At 40.1% G+C, this 12794-nt stretch overlaps 2 protein-coding genes and 1 long non-coding RNA gene across 5 annotated transcripts; 2 read left to right on the top strand and 1 right to left on the bottom strand.

Moving 5' to 3' along the window:
• The first annotated feature begins 73 nt into the window (after positions 1-73).
• Positions 74-2432, top strand: dctn3 (dynactin 3 (p22)). 2 transcript variants are annotated; one of them, XM_086078418.1, is made up of 7 exons: positions 74-242; positions 703-787; positions 877-963; positions 1058-1141; positions 1380-1438; positions 1541-1600; positions 1917-2432. In XM_086078418.1, the coding sequence occupies exons 1-7, from the start codon at positions 141-143 to the stop codon at positions 2001-2003; spliced, it is 564 nt and encodes a 187-aa protein (XP_085934544.1). In that variant the 5' UTR covers positions 74-140; the 3' UTR covers positions 2004-2432. The 2 variants fall into 2 exon arrangements, with proteins under 2 accessions (XP_085934544.1, XP_085934543.1); XM_086078417.1 differs by having other exon boundaries at positions 1380-1600.
• Positions 2433-3195: 763 nt separating this feature from the next.
• nt5c3a (5'-nucleotidase, cytosolic IIIA) lies at positions 3196-12780 on the top strand. Of its 2 annotated transcripts, none has more exons than XM_086078416.1 (8): positions 3196-3428; positions 8770-8868; positions 9149-9218; positions 9304-9436; positions 10632-10721; positions 10800-10962; positions 11278-11478; positions 11554-12780. In XM_086078416.1, the coding sequence occupies exons 1-8, from the start codon at positions 3291-3293 to the stop codon at positions 11653-11655; spliced, it is 996 nt and encodes a 331-aa protein (XP_085934542.1). In that variant the 5' UTR covers positions 3196-3290; the 3' UTR covers positions 11656-12780. The 2 variants fall into 2 exon arrangements, with proteins under 2 accessions (XP_085934542.1, XP_085934541.1); XM_086078415.1 differs by lacking the exon at positions 3196-3428 and adding an exon at positions 8098-8153.
• On the bottom strand, positions 6785-8769 carry LOC147172640 (uncharacterized). The gene is made up of 2 exons (XR_015095373.1): positions 8640-8769; positions 6785-7273 (listed from the first exon to the last, which is right to left on the bottom strand). It is a non-coding gene; the product is annotated as an uncharacterized LOC147172640 (long non-coding RNA).
• Positions 12781-12794: the final 14 nt, after the last annotated feature.

Raw genomic sequence — 12794 nt, 5'->3', positions numbered from 1 at the left:
ACGCGTAGACTATTTAAAAGTCTGAATTAAAATAGTAGGAAAATATCGTCATCAAAATGCGCCAACGCACGGAATATACGTAGACGAGTGAGGGCTGTTTTGGGTCCTCGTCCCATTTTGTCGGAAGAAAAGCTTCGAAAATGGACAAGAAAGCGGCGGTAGATAACGTGGAAATGCGCCTTCAGGCACTGGAGACTCGCATATATGGAGACAGAAGGAATAAAATCTCAAAACCGTTAAAGGTAAGTTTTCAGGTTTACATTATTTATAGGTGTGGCCGAGCTAAGAAGCTAACTAGCTGCGAGTCTAGCGAAGCTAACGATAGCTGAGTACTTTTCCCACTGTCCTTCATTTACATGAATCAGTGTACAGGAATTAGGTAATGTAGTATATGCATGTTTGCATGGTGTGCTTTTTAGTTTTGATGCAACTTGTCATACAAAAGCAAAGTTGTCACATCTGTAGCTCAAGGCAATCTTGCTGTCATATGATCCAACAGCACAAAACCCTGCTACAGTAACTGCTTTTTGTGTGGTTTGAGCTTGCTTGTAGTTTATTAATATCCAGCGTAACAATTAAAAATTAATAGCTTGAATTTCTATTAATTCCACGTGAATCTGCAGAGCCAGCTGCCATGTTTTTGCTTTTACTACTACAAGTCTACAAGTAGCAATAATGCCATTAATGTGCTCTGTTTTGCAGTGTGCTGAGTCCTTGGCAAGAATTAAGGCTGGCTTAACCAACACAGCCAACAAGAGGGAGCGAGTCAAGATCTTGCACAAAAAGAGTGAGTCAAACAGCCACCATCATAAACCAATTATGGAAAATTTCTTAACTTGCTCTATTCTATTAACTTGTTTTTTTGTATTGGTACAGTTGAGGACTTGATGAAGTACCTGGACCCCCAGTTCACCGACCACATCGCTGTGCCTGACACTATGAAGCTGGAGTTCATCCTTGCGGGTCAGAAATGGAACAATACAGATGCCGTATTATGTTGCCTTAGACATGGAGGATATTTTCACTGACTGTCATGTTGTTGTGATTGTGCCTACAGAGGAGGACTTCCTGCTTTGCCAGGCTGCTTTGCTGGAGCAGGCCAGCAACCTGCAGCCAATGCTGGAGAGCACCTACATCCGAGGTAACCCTGTTTGGTTGTCCTGTCATTTATTAGATTATTTATAATACAGTGAGTGAACGTCTATTCATTGAGGGGGATACTTTCCAGAGCCACACACTAACTTAATTAAAACAAAATGTTTAAGGTCATCATTAGCACCTGTTGTAATTGTACTAAAAGTTCACAAGGTGAATATTTGTAGTATTAAAAATCGAGATAAAGCAGGGAAACACTGTACTTATTTTTTGGGTGCTTCCAGATGTTCCCGAGCACACCACCAAGCTCCAGCGTCTCTCCCAGATTCACATCAAACAGCAGGTAAAAACATACAGGCCACATCCTGCATGGTGTCACTTGTTTCTTTGGTTTGATTTGTTTTCGGTTTCACCTTCCGGGACCTCACTGTCGGTTCTCTTTCAGGACCAGACGGATGCTCAGGCACTGGAAGTCAAGAAGCTTTTTGAGGAATACAACAAAATGGTACTCATACAAGGATTGCAGAAACATAGCAGAGAGTAACCCCCCCCAAAAAAAAATATATATATATAAATTCTAGGGGCATTTGTTATAACAACTGCAGATAGACACAGTCCTTTAACTGTACAACTGCATTCCTTGACTAATTCTTGTGATATTACAGTACAGTAGTATAAAATATGTCTAACAAATGAAAATAAAAAAATACTAAGGCATCCTATCCCGAGTGTCTATAACAGATTTGGCACTTGAGTAAAATGCATGAAAATGTACATTTCTTTGAACGATGTCTTTTTGTTGTTGTTGTTGTTGTTGTCAGATGTTTCTACTGTCCAAGCAGTTCACCCAGTGGGATGAGAGCTTAAGGAAGCTGGAGGAGGCCAAGGGCGTCCGACCTGTGGAGTAACGCTCATCTGTAATGATGAAGATGATGATGATGGGTTGCGGCGCAAACTTGAATTTGTGTAGCTTTTTAACTGTACAAACTACACAAAAAGTCCAAAGAGATTTTGGAATTGTTGAGTTGCTAGGCTGGAAATTGCATGCCTCGTCATCATCCGTCTGGAGGATTTACTCTCCTCACAAGAACAGCTTTGAGTCACCCTGTTCTTATTTATTTGTACACATGCTACTCTTGTAGTAAAATGTTAGATTTACTCCCATTCCAGCTCGTCTCCTGCAAGTTGAGTCATAAGACTTTGCGCACCTGACCTGCACTAAACGTTTGATCCTTTCTGTTAGTCTCCTGACAAGATATCAAAGCCTCTCTGTCTTTGTTTCAAAATGTTACAACATGACTGCGGTTAATCAAATAAAAATGGTTGTATTGGACTAATCCTGTGTGATGGATAACGTCTACGTTTCACTGGCCCTGTAATGTTCGCTTTCATTGCTCTGAGGGTAGGCACCCTATTAGTAATATTTTTGCAAGATAGACACGTAATTCTTTGCAGTATAATCATTTCTGAGGCAGTTTTCATGATAAAAATAATGAGCTAAGAGTGTACATAGTGAAGCTGGTGACATTGAGTGGTTATAAAATAACTAGCATGCATTTGTAAGCATTCCTATCATTGTTAGTTTAATGTGTTTTTCCTTTATAAATGAGTCATGCCAGTGTTTTATTTTGTAAACTACATACAGTACAATCAAATCTCTGCCTCATTTTGAACACTACAGCCAGGCACGTTACTGTATTTTAATGTTGGGCCTTATGGTGGTACATGGAGTGATGTTATTTTTTTAAAGGTGTATACAAAGTTTAATTGGCTAAAATAAATACATCAGACCCCGCATACTTGCAGGTTCACTCACGGGTTTTGTTTTTTCTATATCTTTAACCTTTTATTATAATATATATTATATTTTTTTAATAAAACGCTAGGGGGGGGGGGGTCAACCCGTTTTTATTGGAAAAGCTTGTAGGGAATTAATCAGCGTTATTTCCAGATTTTTATATTATTATTATTTTTGCGTGTGTGGGTCTTAAAAATCTAATTTTATTTATTAATTATTTTTTTTATGAAAATTGACAAGCATTTGGCAACGTGAGTTGATCGGTCTGCTCCGGAAGCAGCTCCGCACTGCTGCCAGTGACGTCACCAGCTGCCCAGCTCCCGTCAACCAAACCGCGCAGAGGCACACATACGAGGATTCCTCTTGGCGACGGCGGCGGACTTCCGATCGTGCCGCCATGGACCGGACTGCTGTCGTCAAAGTGGGCGCCGCGGCTAGCGCGAGCGTGTGCGCCCTGTTCGGCGGCGTGGTTCTGGCCCAGTACATTGTCGCCAAGAAGAAACGAGCGGGCAAGAAGACGAGAATTATCGAAATGGTGAGTTTTCAAGCTATATTACAGCTACATGGTGAACGACAAGCTAGCAAGAGGCAGATGCGGGAAAAAAGCAGAAAGTGTCTGTTGACTACCTTCAAAATAAAATCTCGTTATATATTTACAGCAATCCGAGCGTCACGATTTCGTTTATCATATGAAATTCGAGTATTTAAAGGTAATCGTGGCCACATTGATAATAATTAAATTCCAAGTTATTAGTTTATGCATAGTTGACACTTCAAATTATATTTTTTAAGGTGGAGGGAGGCTAGCTAATTAGTTTCCTTAACAACAGTGACTTTAGTGTTGTTCCACGCATGCGCGGGTTTCCCCCTAACAACAGCAACAGCAGCTGTTTTAGAGGTCACCGTAGCTAGTTTTTTGGTCCACACAACCACATAATAACCTTTTTGGGGGCACGTTGAGCCCCCGGTTGTGGCTCTTGCCAAGCAGTAGTTATTGCACCACGCAGGCTATGCAAGCCCGAGCAGTAAACCGGCCAGGCAGGATTCAGTGGAAGTGGCTACTGGGGTCCTGCCCAATAAATAGCATCCACAATAGCATGAATGTTAGAATTGATTCTTAGCAGCGTGTAGAGAAGGAATTTTTACATAAGATTTACATGTAGCTGCGGTTCTGCTTGTATGTTCTCATATGATTCATTTAAGAGGTATTCGGCCCCGCCCTGACTCTTAAAAGTCAGATTTTGCAGCACATTCCAATCAATGACGAGTCACCAGCGTCCCTCTGGTCGGCCTCAGCACTCGCGTGCTTTGGAACAAAAGCCACAAAAGAGACTCATGAAAGACAAACAACACAAAGCGAGGACTCAAATGTGGTTTGCAGCATGTTTGGACCTCACAATAACAAAACAAAAACAATAATAGTGAGCGCCAAAAACATATTTTTGTGTGTGCCAGCAGCTCATTTTTGCACCAGCACTCGAGATGGAACCGAATATTCTGAAGTTAAAGTTAAAATGTAACTTTGAAAACGTTAGATTTTTCAAGAAGAAATGTCATATCGTCAAAATTCTTATGTGGCACTTGCTTTATATAGCTTGAAATATACTTTATAGAAATCAGTTAAAATAAACCAAAATACTGAACATAAAACATAGATGTACAGATATTTGCATTTCGCTGGCGTCGGGCCAAAACCTTTTACCTTCCAAAATTGTTACTTTACAGGAGACCCCAAAAAACGACATGTTTTTTCAACCATTAACATTGCATCATCAAAGAGAACAGGCCAACACTTCAGATTAGTCCAATAATTCATAAAAATGACAACCACACATAGACTGACCAAGTATAGGTTTTGAGAGAGAAAATAAATACATTTGCCAAATTGTGACTTAGGAGGTTTCGGCCCGACGCCAGCGATGTGTTTTAAAAATTGTCTTTGTGATCATTTTTAACAATTTCCAATAGCGGTAATTTTGCTTGGCACCAGCAGGAGGTGCTATGTTTCCATCAGGATGTGTTTTTCAAGTGGAATATTACAGTATAGTTTTGAGCATGCCCAGAACCTCCTTCTCCTATCAGTAGTAACAGATGGCGGTTATTGCGGCAATCTAAGGGGCTTCTCCGTGGTGCAACGTTCAAGACCATTTTTAGATGCATTTTCACCTCCTAAGCTCTTTATACTGTAAACTGCTGTACGATAGTCACTCACAAAATTCCACTCTACAATATTGTCATTAAAAAAAGCACTACTGCAATAACAATATTTAGATACAATGTTAATAATTCAGCATTTTTTGCATCATAATTTCATGAATTAACTCAATACACCTCCTGTTGTGTGTGCCTTGGCCACCAGGGGCAGTGTAAGACATACATTATTAATACACAAAGATGATGGTCACAGCTAAGATGCAGTAATATGAGTTGGGTTTTTTTTGCACCTGATCCATTGCTTTTTTTCATGGCAATTACAACGCAGTGTCAATTATTCAGAGATTTTTGCCATTCACGGTTGGGCTCGGTCCCAATCCCGACTTTAAATGTATTTATTTTTGTGTCATTCGGCCAATTTAGGATGTTTATTTTGGACTTTGATCATCTAATATGATCCGATTGTATTATTATTTATTGGGGGGAAAAAGGCTTTTTTTTACCGCAAAATTCTTGGGAAAATGGGGATAAAGTGCCAAAAAGCATTTTCCGCAAAATAATGGGGGTTGGCGCACCCCCAAAAAACAACAACAACAAACGAACTACAAAGCAAAACATTTTTAAACTCATTCACTGTCATAAATTCATTAAAAAAAAAAAAAAAAAGAATATAAAAAAAGTAGGGGCAACAGGTGATTAAAATTTGTATCATATTTAATCGCATGCCTTAACTAGTTAACTCACTATTAATCACACATTTTATATCTGTTCTAAATGTACAATACAAAAATGATAGGTTTTCATACTCTTGTTAACAAAAGTGGGGAAAAAAATGTTAAAGTAATATAAATAGTTCAAATGCATTTTTTTTACGTTTATAGCCGTCAATGGCAGTGAATGAGTTAAGTATTATAATTTAGAACATTTGTTGGGGCTTTTCAGCGTGGCCCTGATCCTCCTCCTCCACGTTATGTGACGTCTTCTCATATATTCCCAAATTCTTTGAGCACCACTGAAGTGACAACACCACAGCTTCACAAATGCCCTTTTGTGTGTGTGTGTGTGTGTGTGTGTGTGTGAGTTTTAGCTATGTCAGCAATACTTGGAAGTTAGCGCTATTGTCCCTGCTTTTGCGCCGGCATTTGTGGGTCAGACATGCTCATGACGGGAGCGCGTGAATGGTCGCTCACGTGCGCAATAATGTTTCTGTTCATGTTGAAGTTAAAGCCTCCTGCATCTTTCACATGCAGATAAGCGAGAATTAAAACACTTAAAGATGATTTTGTTGTACATGAGTGCACACGTGTTAATTGTACGCAGTTGTATGAGCAAAAAATCGGACTGATGCAATATGGTTTATGTATGTTGTTTTGGTGTAACTCGAGAGCTTTGACCTACTTACAGTATTCATTTCACTGAACGGCACTGGGTCAACATATGTGAAGCATTCCTCTCGGGTTGCACTCGCATCCTTGTCACGCAGGCGAGGTCGCCCGACGCTTCCTCAGCAAAACTTGACCCAGACACTTTGGCATGGTGTGTTTTTGTTTGCGTATGTTAATCATGCCAAGTCGTCGTCTTGTTTGTGTATGTTAGCGCCATTAGAATCAACAGTGTTCTCTGTGCGTGAAGCTAATTGGGATTTGCATGAAAAGAAAAGCTGCAGAAAGAGACTATATACAGTGCTTTTTTAAAAATAGTTGTAACACTCCCACATACTTGAAACACATTTAAACATTAAAATCCAATCCATTTTATTTCTATAGCAGATTTTTATAAACAAGCGTTTCCAAAGTGCTGCTCATTGAGATCCGCACACTATCATGCACATACAATCTAGTAAAACCAAATATAAAAAATAAAAAAAAAAGTCAATAAAATACAATAAGTAATCTAAAAAAATAAATACATTAAAATAATAAAATACATTTAAAAACAAATAAAAAATTACATTCAAAAATGTAAATAAAAAAAACACGAAAAGACCCCAGGAACCACAAACACTTAAACCTTTTATAACACACCCTTTAAACACATTTTCAACACCCCAAAACAAATTGCATACAAAATACTGTATGTAATGTAATGTATGTGTACGTGCTTGTGCCTTTAAGAGGCGGGGCTGAGTGGGATAGTCTGCGCGGGAGCGTCTGGGTGTTGAGCTGTGGCTGACAGCAGCTTCTTTGTGAGTCTGCTTACTGTGTTTTACTCTTCTTCTGTCATTCACTAAATGGATGAAAAACGTCATTGTGACTGTGGCTCTACTTTCCAACATAGTAGGGTATTAGTACAGTAAGTAACTACTGTAAAAATCCATTTAAAAAAAACCTCCATGTTTAATTAAGGGATGATGACACAAGGCGCGTTAGACCATATCAAGTGTGTAGGCAACTTGCACATATCGGTAATTAATTGCTGCTTTTAATTGCGTGTATGAGAACCTACTCAACCTGACCTGCCTGTTTGTGTGTGGAGGTTTGTGTAAATGCACGACATGCCCTCCTCCGTGCATTTGTTTACAGTTGCTTACATTCGTTTCTTGTATGTGTGGGCAGTGTATATAAATGTGTGTCTAAATAACAACTGGGTATGTGTTTTTGCGCATATGTACTCTACGTAGGTGCATGCGTGCTTGCTCGTTCTCGCTTAATGTGCAAGATGAGTTTATTGTTCTTGTCAAGTCAATGCATCAGCACAATGTGTGTAATGAGCATAAACACAATGAACCTTAGCCCTGAGCGGCCTTCCTGTGCAAGTTATTTATCACTTGAGTGTGTGTGTGGGTTTTTTTTTTTTTGTTTTTTTTATAAATGTGTGTGTTCAGCAGATGTTCTCATTGAGTGTAAATTCAAAGGTAACTTGACAACAAGGGCAGATTACAAACTTTTTTTTTTCTCCTTCACCGGCCTCATTTCTCTTCTATTTTTACTCCACGGAGTGTGTGTTTGTGTGCGCGCGTATGTGTTGACATAATCAGCTAAGTGTGTGCGCGAGGGAGGGATCTCATGCTCAGCCCCCCCCCCCCCCCCCCTCTACGACTATATAAAGGCTCTTTAGCCACACATTCTTTTCTTCACTCTTGTTTTTCACAGACGACACAGTCCCGGTAAGTAAGTGTGTGTATGCTTGAGTCTATTCTTACTGCCGCTTATGGAGTTCTTATTTTATTATATATTTTTTGCAACTTGATCGCCTTTTTGAGAGTTTTAACATATGTTAAAAACTCACACTTTTACCACATGATGAAATGTATGTTTTTGCGTTTAAAAAACAAAAAACCTCGTTTTGCCAGTTTGTGTGAAATTCGGTTGACATATTTTGCATGACAGGAAACGTTTCACATTCTCATATTGAACAGGAAGTTGTGCATTTTGGTTTGACACTGCCACTTTAAGGGGATATAGAGCACACCATGTTCTCAAGCTGTTTTTTAACACTTGACATTGGTTTATTATGCAAAGCAACATAGGGAATGACCAATAGTATTGAATAGTCAGAAAAAATACGACATTTAAAATTTTTGATCCTGTAGGTGTGTTTTTGACTTTCTAAACATATTTAACGTCAAGACAGAATATCTTCTCCAACATACCTCTTCACCATGCTCCTCCTCTTCCTTGTTCGTCACAATATATATGACGTCGAGGCGAGTTCAGGCCGGATGCAATTACTTTAAATGGCCATGTCATCTCCAGTAGCATCGCCTTCTGTCCTGCTTTCAGATGCCTCAGTTTGAGAAGAAGAACGTGCACATGAGGGACCCCGAGAGGGTGGAGCAGATCATCTGCAGCCTCATCAAGGGCGGAGCCTCCAAACTTCAGGTGGGGCCAACTAAGACATCTGCTGGTGATGATGTGCAAGTGCAGCATGAGATGATGACTCCCAAGTGTGGTGTTTATTTTTGCTTTGACTTGCGAGCACACACTCGAGATACGAGCGCCGTGTGGTGGCAATTAACTCAACTAGCTTCAAGTTATTTAATGCCACTCTCGGTTGAGGTTGACTGTCAAACGTAACACAACTAGAATTACTCATTTAAACACATAGCTTAGCTTTTAGTCAGCTTGAGGTGTACTCACTTGTTTCTTTGTCCCCCACCAGATCATCACTGACTTTGACATGACGCTAAGCAAGTTTGCCATCAATGGCAAACGCTGTCCGTCGTGCCACAGTGAGTCGACGTTGCAATAAAAACTCACAGATCGCAGCTTTAGCGCGTTGCTTCAAAACGTGCGTGCGCATATTCTTGCTCCCAGACATCATTGACAACTGCAGCCTGGTGTCAGAGGAGTGTCGCCAGAAGCTTCTGCAGCTCAAGAACAAGTACTACCCCATTGAGATCGACCCACACCTCACCATGGAGGAGAAGTACCCCTTCATGGTGGAGTGGTGAGCACACAATTCCCATTTATCTCACCTATCGAATATTTTTGCTTTCTGTCGTCATGTACTTCTCATGTGACATAACGTCGCTGCGATGTGGAAAAACCCGTATGTCCATTTTTGAGTCCCTAAAAATATATGACAAAAAATGGACGTAAGTGTGTCTCACATAGCAGCGACAATATGTACCAAATGGCTGTGTTTTACAATGACGCGACACAAGGAACAATCCTCGTGCGCATGCTCATAATGTATCTAATGAACCACACAAGCATCAAAGTAAACAATAATTCATAAACATTAAAGGTATTACCTTATACACTGTGTTGTTGGCTATGGCTAACTTGTCTCCCCCATTTTCCCTTAATGTTTGGCTAAGTAGCACATTTCTGTTTTTAAGGTCTATTGCCTACATCTATAATGTAGCATATGTTATATATGTATTTAATTTCTGCCCACCTCTAATGTACCACACTTAAACCAGATTTAATGTTCTAAATGCCTCTAATATACTGACTGTATCATCATATTTACCTTGTATTTAGTGTCCATTTGCCACCTATGATGCAGCACATTTACATAATTATGTTAATATATTGTATATAGACTAGGTTGAACAGACAATATTACCTCATTTAAGTGTCTTGACACAGCTAATGTAGCATATTTACATAATATTTAGCTTATTTGCTCCCAAAACGTATAAATACGTTCTATTTTAAATATCACCATGCTCCCAAAGATGTATTTATACGTTTTTGATGTGTGTGTTTTTATGCTAGAGCCTACAGAAGGCTCTGATGCAGCCTGAACTAAAGAGAATGCTTGAAGCAATGGTACTCATTACAAAAACGGCCAGCCGGTGGCAGCAGAGTATAAGAGAACAGACAGGGCCATGTTATGGCAAGCTCTTTTTGCCAGTGTTTTCAACAGGTTTGTGAATAATGATGAAACTTAGCTGTACTCTAATGCTAATTGCTGCAAAAGGAAAACAGATAGAAATATACATTTTTTCCTGATGAAAGAAGAGACTCTAATCTTTCTTTTGGAAGGTTTTTATAGCAATAGAACGAAATATTCTGTGGGCCTTGCGGGAGCGAAGGCCGTTGCTTCAGTGAAAATGGCTGAAAGTGAATGAGTTAATTTTCTATAGATGGCAATATAGCTGCTTTAAATTACATTTGATGTTCTGTGTATTCAGGTATTTCAAATCGCACACGCTTTTGGTGGAGCAGAGGATAGAGAAGGACAAATTGCCCCAAGTGGTGCGAGAGTCTGACGCCGCACTCAGGTACCAACCGAAACCCACACCAAAAAAAAAATATCAAATGAATGAAAAAAATAATAATTGTTTGGATGTTTTTGCCAGGGAAGGCTTCGAGCAGTTCTTCGACCGCCTGCATCAGCACGACGTGCCCGTCTTCATCTTCTCTGCCGGCCTGGGCGACGTCCTGGAGGAGATTATCCGCCAGGCGGGCGTCTACCATCCCAACATCAAGGTGGTGTCCAACTTCATGGACTTTGACGACAACGTGAGTTCATGGAAATGACACTTGCACTTAGAAAATGCCTTTCTCACTTATACAATATAATTTCTGCACAACAATGTAAAGATACTTTATATTATTTAGTACATGTTTATCACACTCTTTACAATTTAGTACATGTTTATCACACTCTTTACAGTTGAAGCCTCGTTTAGTGTTGGGGATATTGCACGTAATGCAAAAGGTGACAATGTACGGTATTGAATGAAAACATGTTTTTCCCCATCCATGTTTTTCCCGCGCATGGTAACACCACGAAGGAACACAACTTTATTTGGATTTGCCTGTATACCCTTGCAGGGTGTCCTGCGGGGCTTCAAAGGCGAGCTGATCCACGTGTACAACAAGCACGACGGCGCCCTGCGCAACACCGACTACTTCAAGCAGCAGAAGGAGAACTGCAACATTATCCTGATGGGAGACTCGCTGGGCGACCTCAGCATGGCCGACGGCGTGCCCAACGTGGAGAACATCCTCAAGATCGGCTTCCTCAACGACAAGGTACGTCGCCAGCGTAGTTCTTCCAATGTAATAGCGCTGATCATTGATAGCGTGTAACCTTGTGCCCCTCGGCAGGTGGAGGAGCGTCTGGACAAATATTTGGACTCTTATGATATCGTCCTGGTGAAGGACGAGACCCTGGAAGTGCCCAATGCCATCCTCCAGAAAGTCCTATAACTTCCTCCTCGGACCGCCACCACCCCTACACATGCTTCTATGCCTTTGTATATTTCCGATTGGACACTTTTAATTGTACATCACTCTTCAACTTCTTTTTGTTTTTGTGTCACACACTCACTCCATCTTGTGGACACCAGCATCACACTGCAGGACAGTGAACCACCACAAGTTCGCGGTTCAGCATTCGCAAATTCACCAATTAGCATAGATGTTAGCATAATTATACAGCAACACATAGCATAGCATACAACGCTGACAGGTGTATATTCTTTCTGTGGGAAGAACAGATCAGTTTCAGCAGCAGAGGTGCGTGTGATGAATTGCGAATAGTGAGGGTGGGGCGGGGGGCATTGTATACGAGGTTTCTTTTGTCAGTATGGTTGTCTTTATGTACCACAGAACACTTGTATGTATGTACAACGGACCAGGAAGAAACAAGAGGACCTTGGAGAATGATTATCATAGAAATGAAAGTGGATGCAGTAGTCCCTGATTCCCTTTTGGGGGGGTTGTGATTGCGATTGCGATTGCGATTGCGATTTGAGGAAATGCACTTTAAAGAACGTGTGGATATTCGTAGGAATTAGTGGATGGATGCACATGTTTTAGTCAGTGGACATTTATGATGTATAAAACAAACAAAAGCCATGTTTACTTTCATTCTGCCTTTTAAAGCCCACTTTGCTTAGAAAAATAAGCACTTTATTCTCCATCTTTTAGTTTGCTTGAAACAGGGCAGAAATCCATGCTATGCTTAAAAACAAAACAAAAAAACACACCAAAGCTTAACGTGAGCGTGTTTTCATCATAATAGGAGCACGCCGTAACAGTCAGTGGCTTTTCCCCTCTATTTTTTATTTTATTTTCAACATCTTTAATGTGTTTTCTATGTGCTGCTATCACCTGCATGTTGCCTTTTCTCAACAAAGAAACGGAAGGAAACAAATCTATTTACATATATGTATATCATTGAAACAGGGAATAACGTCATACTGAATATGTGGACCTTGTGTGGAAATGGTTCCAAACGTAGATTCATGTGTTGTATTTTTATAAGCAGATTGTTTCTTTTTTCCTGCGATGGTGTGAATTGGAAATGAAATACAACATTGTATTTAATGACATGTTTCATGAGT

Source organism: Leptonotus elevatus, chromosome 6 (assembly GCF_054856555.1).
Source record: "Leptonotus elevatus isolate MCC_2025b chromosome 6, RoL_Lele_1.0, whole genome shotgun sequence".
NCBI lineage: Eukaryota > Metazoa > Chordata > Actinopteri > Syngnathiformes > Syngnathidae > Leptonotus > Leptonotus elevatus.
The sequence above is the reverse complement of the archived record's forward strand: the minus strand, read 5'-3'. Positions and strand labels throughout refer to the sequence as shown.

Coding starts and splice junctions, on each gene's coding strand:
- dctn3 (XM_086078417.1), top strand. CDS start 141: ATGGACAAGAAAGCGGCGGTAGATAACGTGGAAATGCGCCTTCAGGCA. Junction 243..702: donor AAATCTCAAAACCGTTAAAG/GTAAGTTTTCAG, acceptor TCTGTTTTGCAG/TGTGCTGAGTCCTTGGCAAG. Junction 964..1,057: donor GCTGGAGTTCATCCTTGCGG/GTCAGAAATGGA, acceptor TTGTGCCTACAG/AGGAGGACTTCCTGCTTTGC.
- nt5c3a (XM_086078416.1), top strand. CDS start 3,291: ATGGACCGGACTGCTGTCGTCAAAGTGGGCGCCGCGGCTAGCGCGAGC. Junction 10,722..10,799: donor GAGTCTGACGCCGCACTCAG/GTACCAACCGAA, acceptor TGTTTTTGCCAG/GGAAGGCTTCGAGCAGTTCT. Junction 11,479..11,553: donor TCGGCTTCCTCAACGACAAG/GTACGTCGCCAG, acceptor GCCCCTCGGCAG/GTGGAGGAGCGTCTGGACAA.